The sequence below is a fragment of the Lissotriton vulgaris genome, chromosome 12 (genome assembly GCF_964263255.1).
Source record: "Lissotriton vulgaris chromosome 12, aLisVul1.2, whole genome shotgun sequence".
Classification (NCBI taxonomy): Eukaryota; Metazoa; Chordata; class Amphibia; order Caudata; family Salamandridae; genus Lissotriton; species Lissotriton vulgaris.
The window spans coordinates 109,681,325-109,701,998 of record NC_141700.1 but is presented as its reverse complement, the minus strand read 5'-3'; the positions used below and the strand labels follow the sequence as shown (position 1 = coordinate 109,701,998).

General features: G+C 44.2%; 1 protein-coding gene across 1 annotated transcript in view; it reads right to left on the bottom strand.

The window, feature by feature from the left end:
* Window positions 1–20,674, bottom strand: part of RIT1 (Ras like without CAAX 1) — a 72,679-nt gene that overhangs the window by 29,437 nt on the left and 22,568 nt on the right. Inside the window, exons 3-4 of the mRNA XM_086947420.1 lie at window positions 20,017–20,073; window positions 16,639–16,712 (exon numbers count right to left, since the gene is read on the bottom strand). Of these exons, the coding sequence (XP_086803546.1) occupies window positions 16,639–16,712; window positions 20,017–20,073 (131 nt within the window). The remainder of the gene's footprint in view (window positions 1–16,638; window positions 16,713–20,016; window positions 20,074–20,674) is intronic.

Below are 20,674 nucleotides of genomic sequence, written 5' to 3'. Positions count from 1 at the left end.
CGGTCATGTCAGCGCACCTCCCAAACTGGTACTCTTTCCTTGGAGGGTTTGTCCCGTCTACATGAGTTAGGTTTCAAAGATCTATGGCGCAGCTTTCACCCCCCGGGGACGGGAATATTCATATTATTCTAATGCACACAAAACATACGCCCGCCTAGACTATCTGCTAGCATCGACATCCATACATGCGCTGACGACTGAGGTGGAGATCGGGGTTGCCTCCCTCTCTGATCACGCCCCAGTGACAGTTGTTCTTTCCCTCCCACCAACCCAGCGTGCGCTGCGGACCTGGCACCTCCGGGAGACATTACTGCACCGCAAAGAGATGGTTAGACGGGTACAGAGCGTCATCACTATCTTTCTCACAACAGCAACTGGGACACCACACTTGCAACGCAGTGGGCAGCACTGAAGGCAGTCATAAGGGGAGAGTTTATAGCAATTTCTGCCGCAGACAATGTCGATCGTAGGCGTAAGCGGGAAGAACTCACTCACCAGACTAAGGAACTGGAGCAAATGCACCAGAGAATGGGGGCCCCTCGAGTGTGGAAGCAACTTAAAGCTGTTCGGCAGCAACTAGCAGCCATTGACCAGGATAGGGCGGAATTTGTGACTACGACAAGCCTATTACACTGGAGGCGATAGGTGTGGGCGCCTGCTCGTCCACAAGCTGCGCGAAACTCGATAACAGAAAGTGCAGGAAATTCTTCGGAGAGACGGCAGGCGATCTCGGAAGATAATTATATTGGTAGTGCTTTTTGCGACCTCTATGCTAGTTCCGCTTTTGAGGACTTGGTTGGAGAGGCTTTTTTTGACTCCGTCCCCCTTCCAGTCCTTACAAAGGACCAGGCGGAATATCTCGAACGTGACATTCGGCCGGAGGAAGTTATCACTGCCATCTCACGCCTCAAGTTGGCGAAAACGCCTGGGCCAGACAGCTTTCCCGCGGTCTTTTAGACGACATTCTGTGCTCAGGTCGCTCCCCTTCTCACGCGCCTTTTTAATTCCTTCTCAGAACCCGGGGCGATCCGAGGGGATCTCCTAGAGGCCTCCATAGCGGTCATCCCTAAGCCGGGGAAAGATAAGTCGCAATGCAGGGCATACCGTTCTATCTCTCTCCTTAATGTTGATCTTAAATTATACACTGGGATTTTAGCTGCCCGTTTTGCGCCCCACTTGGGAGGCCTAATCGACCTGGACCAGGCGGATTTTATCCCGGAACGCCAAACCTCTGATAATACTAAGCAGGCCTTGCACCTTATCGAAAAAGCTATACACACGCAGGGGGAATTCATCATGCTGGCTTTAGACGCCGAAAAGGCGTTCAATAGGGTCCACTGGCCTTATTTAGAGAAAGTCCTGGAGAAGGTAGGATTGGGCGTGAGGTTCCGTACGTACGTTCTGAATTGTTACAAATTCCCAATGGCTACGGTTCGCGTCAACGGATGCACATCTCCCCAGTTCACTATTGAGAGAGGCACGAGTGCCCTTTGTCGCCCCTCCTCTTCGCCCTCTACGTGGAGCCACTGGCGCAGAGGCTGAGGCTTAACCCACGGGTGAAGGGGACATACCACCCGCAGTTACTTGGAACCTGCAGGCTGGTCGCTAAGGCTCCTTTCAAAAAGTCTATCGCTTGTCCGTACCACGCATTTTGTATTGTGGTGACAAGCCAATGTGGTACCTTTAGAAGGCCCACAATATCTTCTAAGGGTACTGCAACCTAAACTTCCCAAAAGAGTTTAAAAACTACTTTGCTCCAGTAATGAGCTGAAATTCTGTACACATTCCAGTCTGTCATATTTAGGTTTAAGCACAAGTATGTCAGTCAAAGGCAGTACAGTTCTACAAGACCGGGAAATGAAGCAGTGCCATGCTAGCAATATTATTTTATTTATTTTCAAAGTTTTATATAGCGCGAACAAGATCTTTGCAGATATCAGAGCGCTTTACAGAAACAAGGGGTAAGGGAAACAAGAGAGTGATTAAACAAACTTTTGGGTACAAAATAGTAGTAGGTAGTAAGTGAGTAGCAAAATAGGATAGCAATCAGATAAACAATTAGTACATTAGACAATCAGATAAACAAATAATACAAAGTCGGTGCAATGTCTTTGATACATCCAAAAAAAGAGTTCAGGTGAATTTAGCCATAAGGATGGCTTTTACTTCTTTCTTAAAAAATGCAGTGGAGGAGATAAGCCTGGTTTCGGGAGAGAGTGCATTCCAGATCCTGGGTGCCATTCCAGAGAAGGAGCGTTTATATGTTTTTTCCTTCCGGAATCTTCGCGGTTTCAGGAGGAGATTTTTTGTGCTTCTAGTGGATCTCGAGCCCCCTGATATAGTCAGCTTTTGAGTGCGGTAGTTGGGTGACTTGTGGTGTACAGCAATGTGAGTCATACAAGCAATTTTCAGCTGCATTCTGGCTTCAAAAGGGAGCCAGTTCAGGGATTTTAAGTCAGGGGAAATATGCAAATGTTTTTTTGATCCAGTGATAAGTCTCGCTGCAGCGTTCAAGGAGGCTCTTAGGGGTGCGGTTGTCGATAGGGGGAGTCCGCAAAGGGCGACGATTCCGTAGTCTATGCGTGGGATGACTAGGGCTTGTACTGCAGTTTGGAAGTCCTTAGCTGGGAGGAAGGGTTTAAGTTTCCTCAAAGTGTTGATTTGGAAATTTGCTCCCTTAGTTGCTTTGCTGATATGCTGCTGCATGTTGAGATTGGCGTCAAGTGTGATGCCTAAGGATTTCGGGGAGTCCACAATAGTGGGTTGGACATTGAGTGCAGTTAGGTGCTTGAGCCAAGTTTGGGTGGTGGAGATTTTTGCAGGAGGTGAGATCAGAAGGAACTCAGTTTTCAGAGCATTTAGTTTGAGGTGATTATCGGCCACCCATGATTGGGTGTTTGAGCGTAGAGTTCACAAGTTTGATGTCTTCCAGGGATTGTAGTTTTAGATAGAGTTGAGTGTCATCGGCGTACATGTGAAAGTGTACATTAGATGCTTGTAACAAGGTGGTGAGTGGTTCCATGACTAGGTTGAACAAAGTTGGGGATAGGGAAGATCCTTGTGGGACGCCCAATGTTACAGGCATAGATGGGGATAACACGTTGTTGATCTTGAACTTCTGAGACCGGTTAAGTAGAAAGGAAGTGAACCATTTGAGAACAGTCCCAGATAGACCCATTCTTGTGTTTAACAGCTCAAGAAGATTCTCATGTTTGACTGTGTCCAATGCTGAGGAGATATCGAGTAGGATGAGGAGGCAGGAGTCGTTATGATCTAGGATTTGGAGGGCGTCATCAATTATGTGTGTCATAGCCGTTTCCGTACTGTGTCTTGCTCGGAAGCCTGATTGATGAGGGTTGAGGAGGACAAACTGATCGATGTGTTTTGTCAGTTGGAGTAGTACGCATTTTTCCAGCAGTTTGGCCAGGGTGGGGATATTGGTGATAGAGCGGTAATTGTTTAGGCCAGCAGGGTCAGCTGTAGGTCAGCAGGGTCAGCTGTAGGTTTCTTGATTATAGGCGTGACTCGTCCCACCTTGAGGGAGTCAGGGATAAGTCCTTGTTGAAGGGAACGGTTAATGATTTTAGTCCAAAGTGGGAGGAGCAGGGGGATGAAGTCTTTTACAGCATTACCAGGTAAGGGGTCTGTGAGGTGATTAGAGGGTTTCAAGGTGCCGAGCAGTTTGTAAATTGTTTCTTCTGAGTAGGTGTCGAAGGACGACCATGCCACGTTGTTTTTAGGTTGAGTGGAAGTTATGCTGTTGGGGCTGGAGTAGCGGCTTACATCATTGAGGAGATCGCTTCTTATGTTAGCAGTCTTTAGCTTAAAGAAAGCAGAGAAGTCTTCACAGGATGGTATATCGCCGGTTGTGCTATTTGATTGAAGAGGTTGTTCCTTGGTTTGAGTTTTGACTAGTTCAAACAGTTTTCTTGGTCGGTTTTTGCTTGATTGAGCTGGAGGCTGAAGAAATCTGATTTTGAGCGCTTGATTATCCTAAAGTAGGCGTTTCTCTTTTTCTTAAGACTTTTAAGGTGCAGTGCTGAGGGGTCTGATCTCCAGGTACGCTCTGCCATTCGCATGGCACGTCTATCTTCGTTGAGTCTACCATCATACCATGGGTTAGAGTTCTTGGTGGAGACTCTTCAGTTGCAGGGGGGCGGCTTCATTGAATATTGAGGTCATAGAGTTGAGGTAGAGGTCGGTCAGAGATTGAACGTCAAAGGCGCCGGTAGGGGGAAGGAGGACGTTGCAGCTGTGGGAAGGTAAGGAGTTGGGGTTGTTTCTTCAGGCCCTTTTTCCAGATCTTGGATTTGGTGGGTTGAGCCGGGTTAAGTTTAACTTTTTCGTTGATGAAGAATGTGATAATGTGGTGGTCTGACCAGTCACATGGTTGGATTGCCCCCAGTTGAGTAGAGTCCTCTTTGGCGATGATAAGGTCGAGGATAGAGCCTTTGTCATGGGTCGGGCTGTTGCAGATTTGGGTGAGGTCAAGCGCGTTGAAGAAAGTTTTAAGACTATTCACCACCGCGTCATTGTGATCGTTCCAGTGGAGAATGAAGTCACCAAGGTAGATTTGAGTGTTCTGCCGTCCGGAATTGGTTGAGATCGTGTCCATGAGTTGTTGAGTGAAGGTGAGGTTGTCCCCGGGTGGGTGGTAGATGACATGTAGAGAGCATACAGGTTTGCCCTCGCTCGAGAGGTTGCTCCTAAAAATGCATGCCATTCCCCCGCCCATCTTGCCGGTCCTGTCAAGTCTAATGATGTGGTAGTTGGGGGGGACTAGAATGTCCATTATAGGTGTAGAAGATTCAGTTAGCCAGGTTTCGGTCAGAATGGCTAGGTCAAGGTCCATTGTTATGATGAGATCCGCGATGTCAGAGGAGAGTCTAGGGGCCGATCTGCAGTGGAGTAGTATGCATTTGAGTCGGGGAGTGAAAAGGGTGGTAGAGGGTTCCAGAGAGAGGGGGACTTTTCTAAGGTTATTGGGGACGGAGCTTCTGTTGTTTTGTGTGGGTGGCCTAAGGGGATTTGAGTGAATCGTGGGTATGGAAAGGTGTGTGGTGGTTGTGTGGTTTAGGGGTACTGGGACATATGAGCGGAGGAGGGTGTGTATGTCGTGGTCCGAAAGGGGATTGAGGGCGCGTCGGGGGCGGTTGGTGTGATTGCGACTGGGGATGGAGGTCCAATGTGGGGCGTATTGAGAGAGGGTCAGTGGGGAGGGTGGGTGACTTGTTGGGCGGGGAAGTGGTGGTGGCTGGGGGGTGTCTGGGGTGTATGAAGAGAAGTTCTTTGATGGTGTGAAGATCTTCTTTGACTTGGAGGAGGGTGGACATAATCTTGTCCAGTGTGGGATTGGGTATGGTGTTGGGGATGGGAACCAAGGGTGAATGATTGAACAGGGTACTGGAGTGGGGGTGGGGGTGCGCTGGTTAAATGCAGGGCTTTGTGATATTAGTATGTGGGTTGGTATTCGTAAGGTGAGAGAGTTTGGGGGCGAAGGGTGTGGATGAAGTAGGGTGGAGGTTGGTGGTATGAGTGAGGGCGTTGTTGGGAGGCGGCGTAGGTGAGTTGGGGGATGAGTGTAGGCTAGGGATGGCGGGGGTGCAGGTAAGGTAGTGGGGACTGAGAATGGGGGGGGGGGATGGGGAGGGTCCTGTTGAGAGGAGGAGGAGGAGGACTTAAGGTAAGGGAGTTAGTGTGTTCTGAGAGACTAGTTGGGAGAGGGGGGTAGTGGGGACTGAGAGGGGGGGGGGTATGGATGGGAGATGGTCCTGTTGCGGGGAGGGGGAGTTAAGTTAAGGGAGGTGGGTAGTTCTGAGAGACTAGTAGGAAGTGTGAGGGAGGGGGTGAGGTGGGGGGTAGGGTGTGGGGGTGTGGAGGATGTATGAAGGGGAGTGATCTACGCCTGTGATTGAGGGGTGTGAAATAGCTACAGCGGGTGGGTGCATGACTATAGTGCTGGGGGGAGGGGAGAGGTGGATGACGTTCTGATGCTGTGCTAGGTTAGAATGGTTGAGGGTGGGGGCAGATAGGCGATTAGAGGTAGGGGGTGTTGTGTAGTCAGAGGTGCTAGGATTGGAGGTCCGACAGTTGGAGATGTGTTTTTGAAAGTGGGGAACAACTTGTCGAGTAGGTCAAGGTTCCTGTCTGTGGATTGAAATAGGATGATCCTGTTGTAGATAGTGATGGTGGCTCGGCCTGGGAAGAGTTGGGATGGTGTGATAGAAAGTGTTAGGCCATGAGCGGATTTCCTGGTGGTGGAGATAGTGTGCCTTTAAAGTGCTACGGTATCAAAACCAAAGCATGCACAAATACTCACTTCTATTTGTAAGTGCAATCTGTCTCTTATTGTGCCATTTTCCTCCGACTTGGTCACACAATTACATGGGACAAACAGTCTGGATATTTCTGTATGCCTGTGCATACATGCATTTTCTCAATATAGCCAGACCAAAAGGCATTTTTTTGGCTAATACGGTTCAGAATTAGCAAAAGTCACTGGCAAATCCAAAAAGTCGGATACTTCCTTTCAAAGGCAAGAACTATTGGCTTTGCTCATGCTAGTTTAAGTTTTGCATTAAAACTATCCATAATATCAATTCTAATGAAGATTTTACATTTTTTTAAAAACAGTTTTAAGTAAACCTTACTTTTGAGGAAATAACTAGAAACCTTATTTAAAGTTGTTCTGATTTTTTCTTTTTAAATGGAATATATTTTGGCCTGGTGCCAAAGAAAGAAAACACTGTGGACAGACTCTGGCTGTGTATTTTAGGCACTGGCCACATGGTATTTCCAATCACCCAGTCCTCGTGACTTCAGAGTCCACTGCACATAGCCTGTGGCCACTACAGCCACCACCTGAACAGCCCAAGTTCCTTTGAACCAGTTGCAAATTGCCTTTGGGAAAGCAGATCAAACTTTTGGGGGCATGGCACAGCCTTTGGACACGGTTTGTGCCCAACCGGATCCATTGGGGCTTCATGCACAGGGGCTATGCACAGCAGGACACAGGTGGCGACATCAATCTGCTGTTCTTTCCTGACAATTTATGAACAGGAGAAATCAAATGTTTGCTCCAAAAAAAAACACCTACTTTGGAAACCGACAAGTATCCCTTCATGGCACTTGTTTATACCGTCTTGAAAACAAAAGAATGACAGCTTTTCAGAGCATGAAAAGTGTCTTCCCAATTGGCATATTTAAGAATGAGTAGCAAGAGATGGACACAGCTCACAACTACTCAAGCCCGTAGTGGAGTGTGGCAAGAATGCAAGTGTCCAAAAGGGATGCCAAGACTTCATCATCACGAAGGATAGCTTGTTCTTCTGACATACAGCAAAACACACCACAATCACTGAACAACAATATCTACCCTTTGGCGACTACATACTTTATTTGTAAAAATGGCATTCGTTCCTGTGAAATCGTGCATTTCCCTAGTAATCTCCTCTTATATAGCTCTAACTATTTTGGTGGCCTTTCAGTGATGGCAGCTTTAGATTCCAGCTCTTCAAGATTTCAGCGAACTCCTGCATGTTATAAAGAGGCACAAATTCTGCTCATGACCCCTTGTGTATAAAAAGAGTAAGAAGCTGCAGGACAGTCATGTTTGTAGGCCTTGCTGAATTGAATGCTTGTTTCCCTCTTGACCTTCATGCATCTTTAGGTCTCTCCTGGGACACTTATCCATGTGTACTCAGGGGTTCCTCAGTGAAGGATGAGCCACAAGATGTCCAAAATGCATACAACATTTTCTGAATAGGGCACTCTTACCTTTAGGGATCCCTGCAGCCTTGCAAATGTCTTCTAATCAGGACTGGTCCTGTTAACTTTGGGGTTCTCCCAATGGGCACCGGCAGAAGGAGCAGGTGTCCTAAACTAATTCTTGGTTCCTAAACTCATCTGGCCCGTTTCAGTTTGAGAAGAGACCCAAAAGTCAGTCCCACAGGGACGGCTGGACGAGAGCAAAATCCAGCTCTGCAATGACTGTCCAGGTGATCACCTCACTGACTACAAGCCAGAACGCATTGGTTGTGACAGACAGGGCATTAAATAATAAACCTTATCTCACGTAAAAACACATTTTAGGATTTCAAATGGAAGGAAAAATTAAATCTTTTTTTAGGAAAATAAATAGTGATATCAGGCCTCAAGATAACGTTTTAGAAAGACTCACTTATTACCCACTTTTGAAAGTTGAGAGCAAAATGTTTTGTTTGGGAGTAAAAGGTACTACTCCACATGAGAGTATTTTTAGGCAAGTAAAATATATTTTGGATCTTCTCTGTGTTTTATTAGTAGCTGGCAATTCACAATGAAAAAGTGAAAAGGATATAAAACTGATTTTCATCATTAAGACCCAGATGTATTCCTGACCAGACGCGTGTGTCACAGACCATAAAAAATAATTACTCAACGAGACATGTTGTCTATTTAGTCTGTATGCAGCAAGTACTGGCCACGCCTTTTAGTTAACGGCACGCTTGTGTCAAGACTAAAACCACGTATGGAACACCAGGCAGTAGGTCAATCTGGCTAGTGCGCATATAAAACACTTTAATATTGTTCACATCAGGCAGCAAAACCGATAAAGTGCTTTATTGGGGGTAGGCGTTTATCACTCAGTTACTTGTTCAGCACTCACATTTATCTGGCAGCATCATGGAGCTGCAGGTGGCATTTCTTATGCAGTATGCCTGAATAAAAGGAGTCAAATAGACTAGTCCACTTCTCATGAGGTAGGCTGGTCCTGGGTCAGATGCTGTGGAACTTCCCTCCACAAGAAGTGAGAACTCAATTGAGGCTAACAGATAGTCCGTTTCTCTGAATTCTCAAGGAACGTATAATCTGAAAGTGCCAATTGGCCCTTATTGTTCCTGCGGTCTTCAAAATCACTTTTGCCACATTTTTATCTCCAAAACGAAAGTGTGTGTCAGATCTACTTTATCCTGCAAGGTTTCAAAAGAAGACGGTTACCCCGAGTTGATCGTTACTGAAAGTTCAAAAGTGGGAGTTTGTTACAACAAATTAAACAAGAGCTGCAGACTAAGTGTACTGAAAATGTACCTCCCTTTCAAAATCCTGGCAAGAAAGTTTACTGACATTGTGTTCTATTGCATAGTAATTCTTCTCGAATGATCACGAGCAGCACGTTCTTTGCCACATTTGTTCAGTGTGCAGTTTTTAAAAGTAGTCTTTTGTTGGACTATATCTGAATACAGACACGTTATGTTTGTTTTCATTCACAAAACCATACAAATAAAAAGAATGTGCTACAGTAATGTGTGATCTACTAAAGTTATACTACCTAAAATTTGCAAAAGCCATAAGATCAAAAGTCAAAACATTGTGTACTGCATTCGTTTTTGTTAAACAGAACATACGTTTCTACTGCATGCAAAGGAGTTTAAAGTAAGTATGTGTCACTGAACACTGACAGCACGAGGAAGATGGCGGTTTGAAGCGTCTCTCCTCCCGCCACGAGCGTCTTTACCTAAAATTGGAACGCCTTTCCATACCTGCAGCGGGGATGTGACCGAAGATTTGTGAATCGGATCACTCCCTGACCGTGATGAGCTGATTTCCGTGTCCGGGGCTGCAGCGGATCAAGAGCTGCACCGACTGAGGCTTCGGACATTAATGGCGGCAGCGCGGCTGAGGGACGGACAGCGGAGCGCGAAGTAAGCTCTCACAGAAACACAGCGGAAAACCCGGCAGCGCAAGGAAAGCTGCAATAGGTGAGCGCGTTCACGGACATTAGCGCACGGGGGCAGACAGCTGACTTTTGCCGATCGAATGAGTGCAGTGGGATCGGCCATACAGAGACTTCACTGACCTTTACCAAGATGGCGGCCGCCACTCGGTAATGCCTGAGCACCGAAGCAAGGTCTCTTCCCACATTAACTTTACCTAAATAGACCGTTTTTGACGCCAGGCGAGCACTGCTGGTAGCCAATTAGACATGTGGGAAAGGATTCAGTTGCACATTCAGAATTCCAGAAAGAGGTGATAATTGCTGCTCTGTGTGCCTGGAATGCATATCATTAACCTACAAAACCTTTAACCTACAAAGCACTCTCTAATGATTCCGATGCACGTGTTGTTCATGCTGGCTGATGTTCTGCGCATGGAAACCCAAGTCTGCTGAAGTGAACACCTGAATTGCTCGACATCAACCCACAGGGGGCTCCCTAATGTCCCAGTCTCAACTAACACCATGTGCACATGATAAATGAACAAATGGGTCGCTCTACTCCTCAGATGCCTGCTGCGTAATGCTATTAATGTCAGTGATCTAGGTGCTGGCTGACTAATCTCCTATTTAGGCTGGTGCTGTCTGCTTTGCGCTGCGTGAGTGCCGGAAGAGAGCTCTCAAGTTGCTGCCTAAACACCTAAGCATCCCAGAGAAGGTTACAATGGATACCAAAGATCAAGGAACCCTTAAGAGACGTAAATCGGACCACTCGAACCCGGGGTCACCAAACAAGCCAAAGAAAGTTACTCCGGATGCACTGGATATGATATTAAATAGGCTAGACGAGGTGAAGGACTTAGCCAAGGTCACTAAGGAGGAAGTGGTGGCAATCCGTCAAGATATCCGAGACACTAACGCGCGTCTAACAGAAACAGAATCCCGGATCAGTCGCCTGGAAGACATAGAGGTTAAAACCTCAACGGCCTTGAAACACCTCCACATCTCCTCTGACCAGACAACCAGACGACTAGCCGAGTTGGAGGACAGGAACAGGAGGGGGAACCTACGCATCTTTGGAATTCCGGAAGGATCAGAAGAGTCGGAAGGTTCATGCATCAAGTTCTTGGAATCCTGGTTCACTAAAGCCACAAACATGACTTTTGCAAGTCCTCTGGAATTTGATAGAGCGCATAGAGTGCCAGGGAGAATCACTAAAACACAGAGAGGACCAAGACCCATCGTATGTAAACCCTTACGCTACCAACATGTGGAGCAAATCCTAGCCTTCGTGAGAAAACACAATCATATTTTGTGGAAGGACACCACGGTCTATATCTCTCAAGACTACAGTAAGGAGACCGTCGAAACAAGGAAGGCCTTCCTCGCCCTTCGTCCACATCTGTCAGTGAAGGGGTACCAATTTGGCTTTGTAGGCCCAGCGAAATACCGGGTGAAGATACGAGGATCGGCTCACTACTTTACGGACCCAATGAAGCTCAAACGCATGCTTGAGGATGTGGAAGAACGAGACATGGAGCGCGACATGGAAACTAATAACCCGGATGGTCTATCGGCCTCGGCTTCTGCTTCAGGATACAAGTGACCACGTTAGGTCTTATCATAAAGTTTTCTGTGTTCTGTTGTTATTAAAAGCCTGATGCGCTTGTCTATTGCTGGGTTCCTACAGGATAGGTCTCAAGTTTACGGAAACTTCCCATCACTAGAAGCTATATGATGTCCTGGAAGTCTCTTTAATTTACCTTTCTGGTTCAAGCTGGCGTGGTCCAGCTGCTATTGATCTGACCCTCTTGACTAAAGTTGGCTCGCCTTGTTGGCTCCAATGAGACGATGGCCGGTGATATATACATTGTAACGTGTTGTCTAACTCCAGACTTTGGTACACTGTCAGGTTACTCGGAGTAGACCGGATTCGTTCTGGCAATACTGTGTCTCTTTGATTACTGATGTTCTACTGTTCTTTGCGTAGGTTATTCGCCACTGATGCGACGACTTAGATTCTACTAGCCATTTCGTGCCTTTGATGTGGGATATGACGCTATAATATCTTCCAATGGGCCATGATGATGTATTCTCAAATTTCTGCTCGATAATCATAGTTTAGTGAGCACTCAGAAATTATTCTGATTTACCAGGAATGTATAGTGAGTGTGCGCTGTTGATCACATGTCGGTTTTGCTGCATCATTCCAACGTTCCACTGCTTGCATAGCCTTTTATATGCATTTTTCATTATGTATTGTTGTTCCAATGTCTATACATGACTAAGTTTAGGCGGGGGGGGGGGGTTACTGCGGTTTTCCTCACGTCGCCATGCTTCTGTATCACAATTGGGGTGGGTGGGGTGGGGGGTTGCGTGGGATTGGGAGGGATGGGTGCTGTGTTCTATGTTTTGTATTATTTTTCCTTTTTTCTCCTTCATACACCTTCTTTCCTTTTCCTCTCCTCTCCGTACCACTTCTTTCTTTTCTGATCTATCTCTTTTCTCTTGATTGGACAAGTTGTATCATGCATATGATGTGTTTGTATATCTATACTCAGACCAGGCGTGCTATATCCTTGGGTACCCAAGTATCTGGTTGTGGTTCTCGACTGTATTTCATCTTAAGTAGCAGAACAATATGTCCTTTACATGATGCGCCGAGTACTATGTTTTCCCTTGGCTCTCTTGGTACAACCATGACACATACACCGTTGTAAATGTCACATAGAACACTGTCCACTCCACTTGGTACAACCTCTCTTGATCGATTGAAAGTTTTATCCATGAATGTTAAGGGTCTGAATCAGCCCGTTAAAAAACAAAAGATATTAGATTATGTGCGGAGACAAAAGGGGGACATTGTTCTGCTGCAAGAAACCAAATTGGATGCTAAACAATTCTATACTCTGCGCAACAAGTTTTATACAGAGGTTGTAGGATCTAGTGCACTCGGTAAAAAGAATGGGGTTCTGGTATTAATGTCAAAGAAGTCCAAGGTAGAGCTACTGCCATCCTCATCAGATGAAAAAGGTCGCTGGGTTACGGTGAAACTCACTAGGGATAACACGGAATTCTTTGTCACTAATGTTTACGCACCTAACACTAATGATTTAGAATTCTGGCAGGATTTAGTCAAGCAGATTGCAACGGTACCTGATACGGCGATACACATAATTGGGGGTGACTTTAATCTTCCGTTTGACCCGGCCTTAGATAGGGACTCTAAGTGTACATTCAAGCCAAACAAGTCACATAATGCCTTCATCAAACTATGCCAACAATTCCATTTAATTGATGCGTGGAGAATACAAAACCCTACTGATAGAGACTACACATTCTACTCTCCCCCTCACGACTCGTTCTCCCGTATTGACTACATTTTCATTACACAAAATGGCGTAGCAAGGATAGAGGATACTTCAATTGAGCCAAGGGTACTGTCGGACCATTCATGTATATCTCTATCCATCAGTAACATTAAACCGTCCCCTAAACAAACGTCCTGGAGACTCAATGAAGAAATCCTGCACAAAGAACAGAATAGGACTAAAATCTTGGAGGCTATTAGATCTTATTTGGAGACTAATGTGAGAGGGGACACTTCAGAACTAGTGCGATGGGAGGCCTTGAAAAGTACAATAAGGGGGGTGTGCATCAAAATCCGTTCAGCAATGAATAGGGATTGTAATGCGAAGTTAGAAGGATTGGAAGCTGAGATAGCTACTTTAGAGAACAAACACCAAATGACAAGGGACCAGGAAACGTTCAATATCATGACCCACAGAAAATACGAATATAACAAGCTAGTGAGCGAAAGGGCGGGAGTGTGGCTGGATAGGAAGCGAAGGTTTAAGCTATGTGAATCTAATAAAGCCGGTAAGAGCCTGGCAGCATACTTAAAATTTAAAGTACAAAAGAATGCTATTAATGTTATCAGGGACTCGGCGGGAGTCGCTCATTCGGACCCCCAAAAGATAACCGAGGTCTTTAAAGACTTTTATGAGGACCTATACGCTAAAAACGAGTTGGTGGTGGAAGACAAAATTCAGGAATATCTCCAAGAATGTGTACTACCAAAGTTAAAGCCTGAGGAGCAACTCAGTCTGAATGGGCCGATCTTGGCTAATGAGGTGGAAAAAGCGATCAGGGGGTTAAAATGTGGGAAAGCACCAGGTCCGGACGGCTTCACGGCCAAATTTTATAAAAGTTTTGCAACGGACTTGGTTGATCCTCTTCTAAACCTCTTTCACGAATTTACGGAGTCAGGAGAAGTCAAAGGCACGTTGGCAGAGGCGACTATTGCAGTCCTGCCTAAGGACGGCAAAGACCCGTCACTTCCAAAGAACTACATGCCGATTTCCCTGATTAACCTTGATTGTAAATTACTGGCCATGATCTTGTCAGCCCGTCTGCAAAAAGTCCTCCCTACCCTAGTACATCCGTCTCAAGCGGGCTTCTTAAAACATAGACTATCTAGTGATAACACCAGAGTACTGGCCCATGCTCTAGAAAAAGCGAAGCTTTTGACAACCCCCACGGTGGCAGTCACACTAGATGCGGAAAAAGCCTTCGACAAGGTGGATTGGTCCTACCTTGAGGCAGTTTTACGCAACTTCAACCTAGGAGAGACGTTTACTAAACTCGTGATGGCTTTGTATGCCGGCCCTACTGCTAAGGTCAGAGCGGGCGGCTCCTTCTCTTCCTCTTTCTGCCTAAAACAAGGGACGAGACAAGGCTGCCCATTATCGCCTTCTCTGTTCTTATTGGCAATAGAACCCTTTTTGTGGCATATCAGACACAATGAAGCCATTGCTGGGGTTCCATTTGGTGATTGCACTGTAAAATTGACTGCATACGCCGACGATGTCCTGATCTTGACGGAAAAAGCTGATGAGGCTATCCCGGCCTTGATGGACACAATTGAGGGGTTCTCTAGAGTCTCAGGATATAAATTAAACAAGGATAAAACAGAGGTTAAGTTACTAAACAACATCGGGGATAAAGGAATTCTGGGAGCATCTGGCCTTACCTGGCAAACGAAAGCTTTCAAATATTTGGGCCTAGACTTTGAGAAGGACTTGATTACGACTCTGAAGTTAAATGAAGACTCAACATTAAAAAAGATATCCACTTTGCTAGACAGCTGGTCACCAAAATTTTTGTCCTGGTGGGGTAGGGTTGAGACTCTAAAAATGATGTGCACGCCTCTAGTTAACTACCTGGCTAGCATGCTCCCCATGACTTTCTCAGACGAATTTATTAAGAAGGTAGACAAGCTGTTCGGAGAGTTCCTATGGCGAGGGAAAAAAGCCAGGCTATCACTTAAAAAGCTGCAACTAGCAAAAGATAAGGGCGGCCTGGGCCTGCCCTCGTTTAGGAACTACCAAACGGCTTTCCTCTGTAAGCAAGGGGCCCTTTGGCTGGTTGAGGATACATCCTACACTCCAGTATGGCTAACTATTGAACGGTCGTTAATGGCAGATGCACCCCTCTCGTCTCTCCTCACCATGGATCTGGCCCATATACCTCACTCTAAATACATCCTTCTAAATACCAGAAGAGCACTTCTCCGACTAGACCAGTACCATAAGACTGCTCTGGTGATTAAGAGATCCACCCTACTCTCACTATGGCATAACCCTAAGATCCGGATAGAAGGGAAAACCCTTTACTGGGAAGTGTGGGCTGGAAAAGGTATACACATAGTGAATGACCTATATGATAATGGCAGACCCCTGCCCTTTTAGACATTGCAAGAAAAGTTTAGCTTACCACCCATAGAATTTTACCAGTTCCTAAAACTGAAGGCCGCTATCTCCAAATGTCCCCTCAATACAGACTTACCCTGGCTTGTGACCCGGCTACGAATACTATACCATGCTGACCATTTTGTATCAAGAATATATAAATTGCTCCTCCCCCTACCCAAGAAACCACATAGGCTGACCGAAAGTAAGTGGGAATCGGAACCTAATTCCACAGGCATTGTATTAGACTGGGAGGTGATACACAACACCGCACTGGCAAACAAGATATCCCCGATCCTATGTCAAACGAAATATATGCTGTTAAATAGAGTGTTCTGGGCCCGCCAGAGACTGTTTAAATGTAAACTGAGAGATACGCCTACCTGTTGGAACTGCCAAGAAGCTCCTGGTGACTTGGCACACATGTTTTTTCATTGTTCCCTATTGCGATCATTTTGGAGTAAAATATTTACATACATTCAACAGGTGCTTGGAATCACGCCTGTCCAGGAATTCATATATGTCATTTTAGGTCATTTTAGGTCCTCTGGAAACACAATTGCCGGACATACATGACAGACAATTGCTTGATATTATGCTGACATTGGCGTGCAAGGTCATTCTCTACAAATGGAAAAATTTTGATGAAGTCAACTTCAAAATGTGGCTGGAATGGCTTTCATTTTTAAGAGGGGCAGATAATCCTGCACTACAGTCAGCCACTTGGAAGCCTTCGAACAAAAAACTCTGGACATCCCTGGATGCGTCATCCTCCCACTTTGAACCACCATGATATGCATCTCAACACTCTGCTTTCCTAGACAGAATCTAGGTGGAATTTGAGGTGTTTGCTTCTGTTTTTGTATACTTACTGTATATTCTCTGCTACACACACAGTGTGCCAAGTCTGGGTAAACCAACTACTATTGCCCTATGGATACACCTGTCCTCTCTCTTCTCACCTCTTTTTTTCTCTTCTCCTCTATCTTTTCTCTCCTCTCCCTCTCTCTCTCCCTTTTCTTATCTTCTTCCCTTGATTTGCTTTTTGATTATTGTAAGTGTCATGATACCAAGAATTTGTTCATTTGTGCCTTTAAAGATTTATTGTATTGTCTTTATTTTTATCTTTATTCTTCAATAAAAAAGATTTGAAATTAAAAAAAAAAAAAAAATCATGCTCGAATAAACATTTACCTGTCCAGCAGTATCCAAAATGTCCAGATTAGCAGGTTCATCGTCAATTCGTATCCGGATCTTATAAGCATCCTCTAAATTGGAAAAGGACAAATCATGTTTAAATCCTCCAGTAAAAAAAAGAAATATTGGAAATTTTCTAATCCTGAAGAATATTAAGAAATTCACAGTTTACAATAAATACTGTTTGATATCTCCAGAGATTATGCCAACACTTTATGGGGAGTCTCAAGTGGTTAGTGTTATGAAGAATTGTCAATTTTTAACTCTTGAAAAGCAAATTCTGGCACAGCCAATTCAACGATAGGACATACCCTGCAGGCCCTATTACCTGCCTAGAGAATGCCCTCTTTTAGAGAATAATTAAACCATAAAACAGGATGCTGGAGCCAGATATCAAACATTACAATGCTATTTTCTATCATTCATTTTATAGTAATGTGATAAACAGGCCTGAAAGCATACCATAGCTTCAATAACAATTAAATCCAGAGAAAAGGTTTTAAAACATTTGTAGAAGTGTTCAAGTCGAGTTCAGCAGATCCTGAACGATATAGCTCGATGGATGAGTGGCAACAAATCACCTTTTATAAGTCATAGAATGAAAAACCTTGGGCCAATATGGGCTGATAAGAACATATTAGAACAATGTTATTCAGACTCGATTACTCAAAGTTGTTTATGCATGACACCCAGTATGCCATACAAGTCAACGCCAGGCGATGTACACTCAATCAGTGGCCATACTACATACGAAACCAATAGTTCTGGATGGCTGCCAGTAAAGCCGACCAAGAATTTAAGATTTTCGGCCTAGCATGAATTGTCCGACGGCCACATTTATACATCACTGGCCATCGTGGAATCTTCCAATCAGCGACTTCCATGGTCTTGTTGTTTAATTAGCAAAATATTTAATGCCACTTGTAAAAGTAATCCAGAACAAAAATAAGTACACATACTCAAACTAGAGCTATACAGAAATGGATTAAAAGGTTTAAGTGTTCAGAGGACTGTGCGTTTAGACTCCTGCTGTTCCCATAGAAGCTCCAGAGATCCATAGTGCGGGGTTAGCAGGTGTCCTAAAATCATTCTTGGTTCCTAAACTCATCTGGCCCGTTTCAGTTTGAGAAGAGACCCAAAAGCCAGTCCCACCGGGAGGGCTGGACGAGAGCAAAATCCAGCTCTGCAATGACTGTCCAGGTGATCACCTCACTGACCACAAGCCAGAACGCATTGGTTGCGACAGACAGGTCATTAAATAATAAACCTTATCGCACGTAAAAACACATTTTAGGATTGCAAATTGAAGGAAAAATAAATGTTAATATAGCACATTACCACAGCTTATCAGATGAATCTACAATTCGGTTTCAAGGGCAATGGTCAATAGCTCACTTACACAACCATAATTCAAATATGGATCAACCACTTATAACTATATACATTCCTACAGAAATATTCATTAATTCCATTTGCTCTTTGCTTACTGTATTAAATCATATTTGAAATAAACTTATCACTTTCCACACCGTGTACGATCAAAGAAATAACCTAGCTTTGGGATTAATTTATCTCTATTCTCGAAGATGTTTACGAATGCTTGAATTTCCACTTAACCGCACAGTCAATAAGATTAAATCATTTGGAACTGTGAGACTGTTTTCTAAGAATTAATATTGGCAAGGTATTTATTTGTTTGAACTATTGCCTTTTGTCCAAGAATCTTAGAAAAAAACTCTATAAAAATATTTAAATACACTTTTGTGAGCTATACTACACTGGCTCATACTCCTATTACAGACAGTGCAACAGAGTGTATCCAAAGGTTTTCCTGCGGGTACATTAGTCCTGGACAAAACTGACAGTGTGACTACCAGAGGGGCATAATGTAAGGCACCTGAACAGGTGTGTCGTGAGCACCCTTCAAATATTTGGAAGTACAAACATTTTTCTTAGTTATCCCGGAAGACAGTTTCAGAGATTTTCCTTGTACACTCCAAAGAATAACCAAACACACTGCCTTTCTTGGGCTATGGCTGGCCTGCATATATTGACAAACTGGAGCAGCTGCCGTCCTTACAGCTTTCATTATGGGTAGGCAGGTCCTCCGATGTAAAGTGAGTTGGAATAGCCTTTGTGTCCCAGGTCTTTGCCCTAATCAATGAAACTGCTCTCCATTATTAAAGGAGTCAATGTTTACTTATGCCTAAATAGCAGAACCATTTTAATTGAAAGAGCCGACTAAAATGATAAATTGGTACAGAAGAAAAACAGGTTTTAATGTGTTTTTTGTTACTTAGTCCCTATTTTAATCATAGCTTGAACCAAATGGGAAACACACATGCTTTTATCAGAGTGCAACACTTTTGTTTTGAACTAGTGATGTTTCTGGACAGCTAGAAGTGAGTATTCTCTCTAACTGGAGAGCCTCGTAAAATACAACGATTAGCTTGAATTTTCCCAGTACTACGTCACATATGTCACAATTTACAGTTACATAATATTTCCAGATTATATGCAGGGTCACAGGTAATAATGAGATTGTGAGGCAGCTGCGTTTTTTTGCACTATTATGACTGCCACATATTTCATTATCTGCTGTAGGGGTGGGCGGAATTTGTGTAGTCGCGCTCCGCGAAACAGTAAAAAAATCTCTGCGAGCATGCAGAGTTCCGCGAACACACGGAATTGCTTGCTCCGCCCATTCGCAAAGCTTTTTTCCTGTTCTCAAACGCTGTTGCAAACACGCATTTTGAAAGCGCGAACCACCCAAAAAATTGGTGAAGCTGTGACATTTTTGGCAATTCCGCGTTCTCAGCGGAACGCAAAATTTCCCAAATTCCGCAAAATACGTGAGCGGAACGGAATTTTACCGCCCAGGCCTAATCTGCTGCATAATCTGCAGATTTTACCCAAAAAATTGTTTCTAGCTCAAACGTTACTGAAATCGTAGTGACTTGTTTCCGCGCACTGGAAGGCCATTTTCAAAGTTTGACCAGTCACCTTGCTGTTGCTTATTGCTATGTTTAGATGTTAAACTGGAACTGAGGTGCAATCTATGCCCAAAAAGTGTGAACAAGGGTAAAAATGTCAAAATAATTAAGTAAAACTATCAGAAACTATGATGCATAATTTGTCTTTTCTTGTTGCATAATTTAGTCAACCCTGCCACACAATTTGGCTCTCTCCTGCCACATAATTACAGTGGCCGGGATTATAAGGTTCCTCCAATGTTAAAGTGTATATTTTATTTTTAACCTTTAGCAAATGCTAATGAACTCCGGTATTCAGAATGGACATATATAGGACAGCCTGTACAGAATTAGTAAGGCACTTTATGGTAAACGCATGCAGACTTCGGTTACAAAACCTTACCAATTGTGGGGTCATGGTCCTCAGGAAACCGGTGGCTGATGAACTGCATGGTCATTGCTGCATAGAGAAACAGGTTAATATTACTTTGCGAACAATATTCCTTTTCCAGAATATGATTCAAGACATTTATAACAGATATCCAAAAGGAGACTACATTAAACTAGAAGGAGCATAATTTGCAAGTGTAGAACAAAAAAAGGAAGACACTCAAAGGTTTCACAGACATGTAGTCAAGTACCAAGACAGTTGGATCAGAGCTTTTGTCGAGCGTGGTCTCTCTCGTCCAAACTATCTCAGATCTAGGTGTAATAGGCACCCCAACTATTTAGGAGGTCAGATTTCTCAGGTCCTTAAAAGAAATTGCGTCACTGGAGGAGATTAGGAAAACGAGCAGGTGTTTCTCATCTCTCCACATAAGTTCTTCTCATGCAGTCTAAAACAATTTAGTCAGAGAATCTCTTACATCTGCACTGAAATTGCGAAGTCCCGACCTAAAACACCAACATCTGTGCTGAGACACAAATATTGCTATATTATGATGGTTTAGAATTTATTATGTTATTCTTGAACAAATAGTATGTTTAAGAATGGTCATGATAACTATAAATAACTAATTAAAAATAATCAGATAAGAGTAAAAGCTATGTCCCATAAAGGG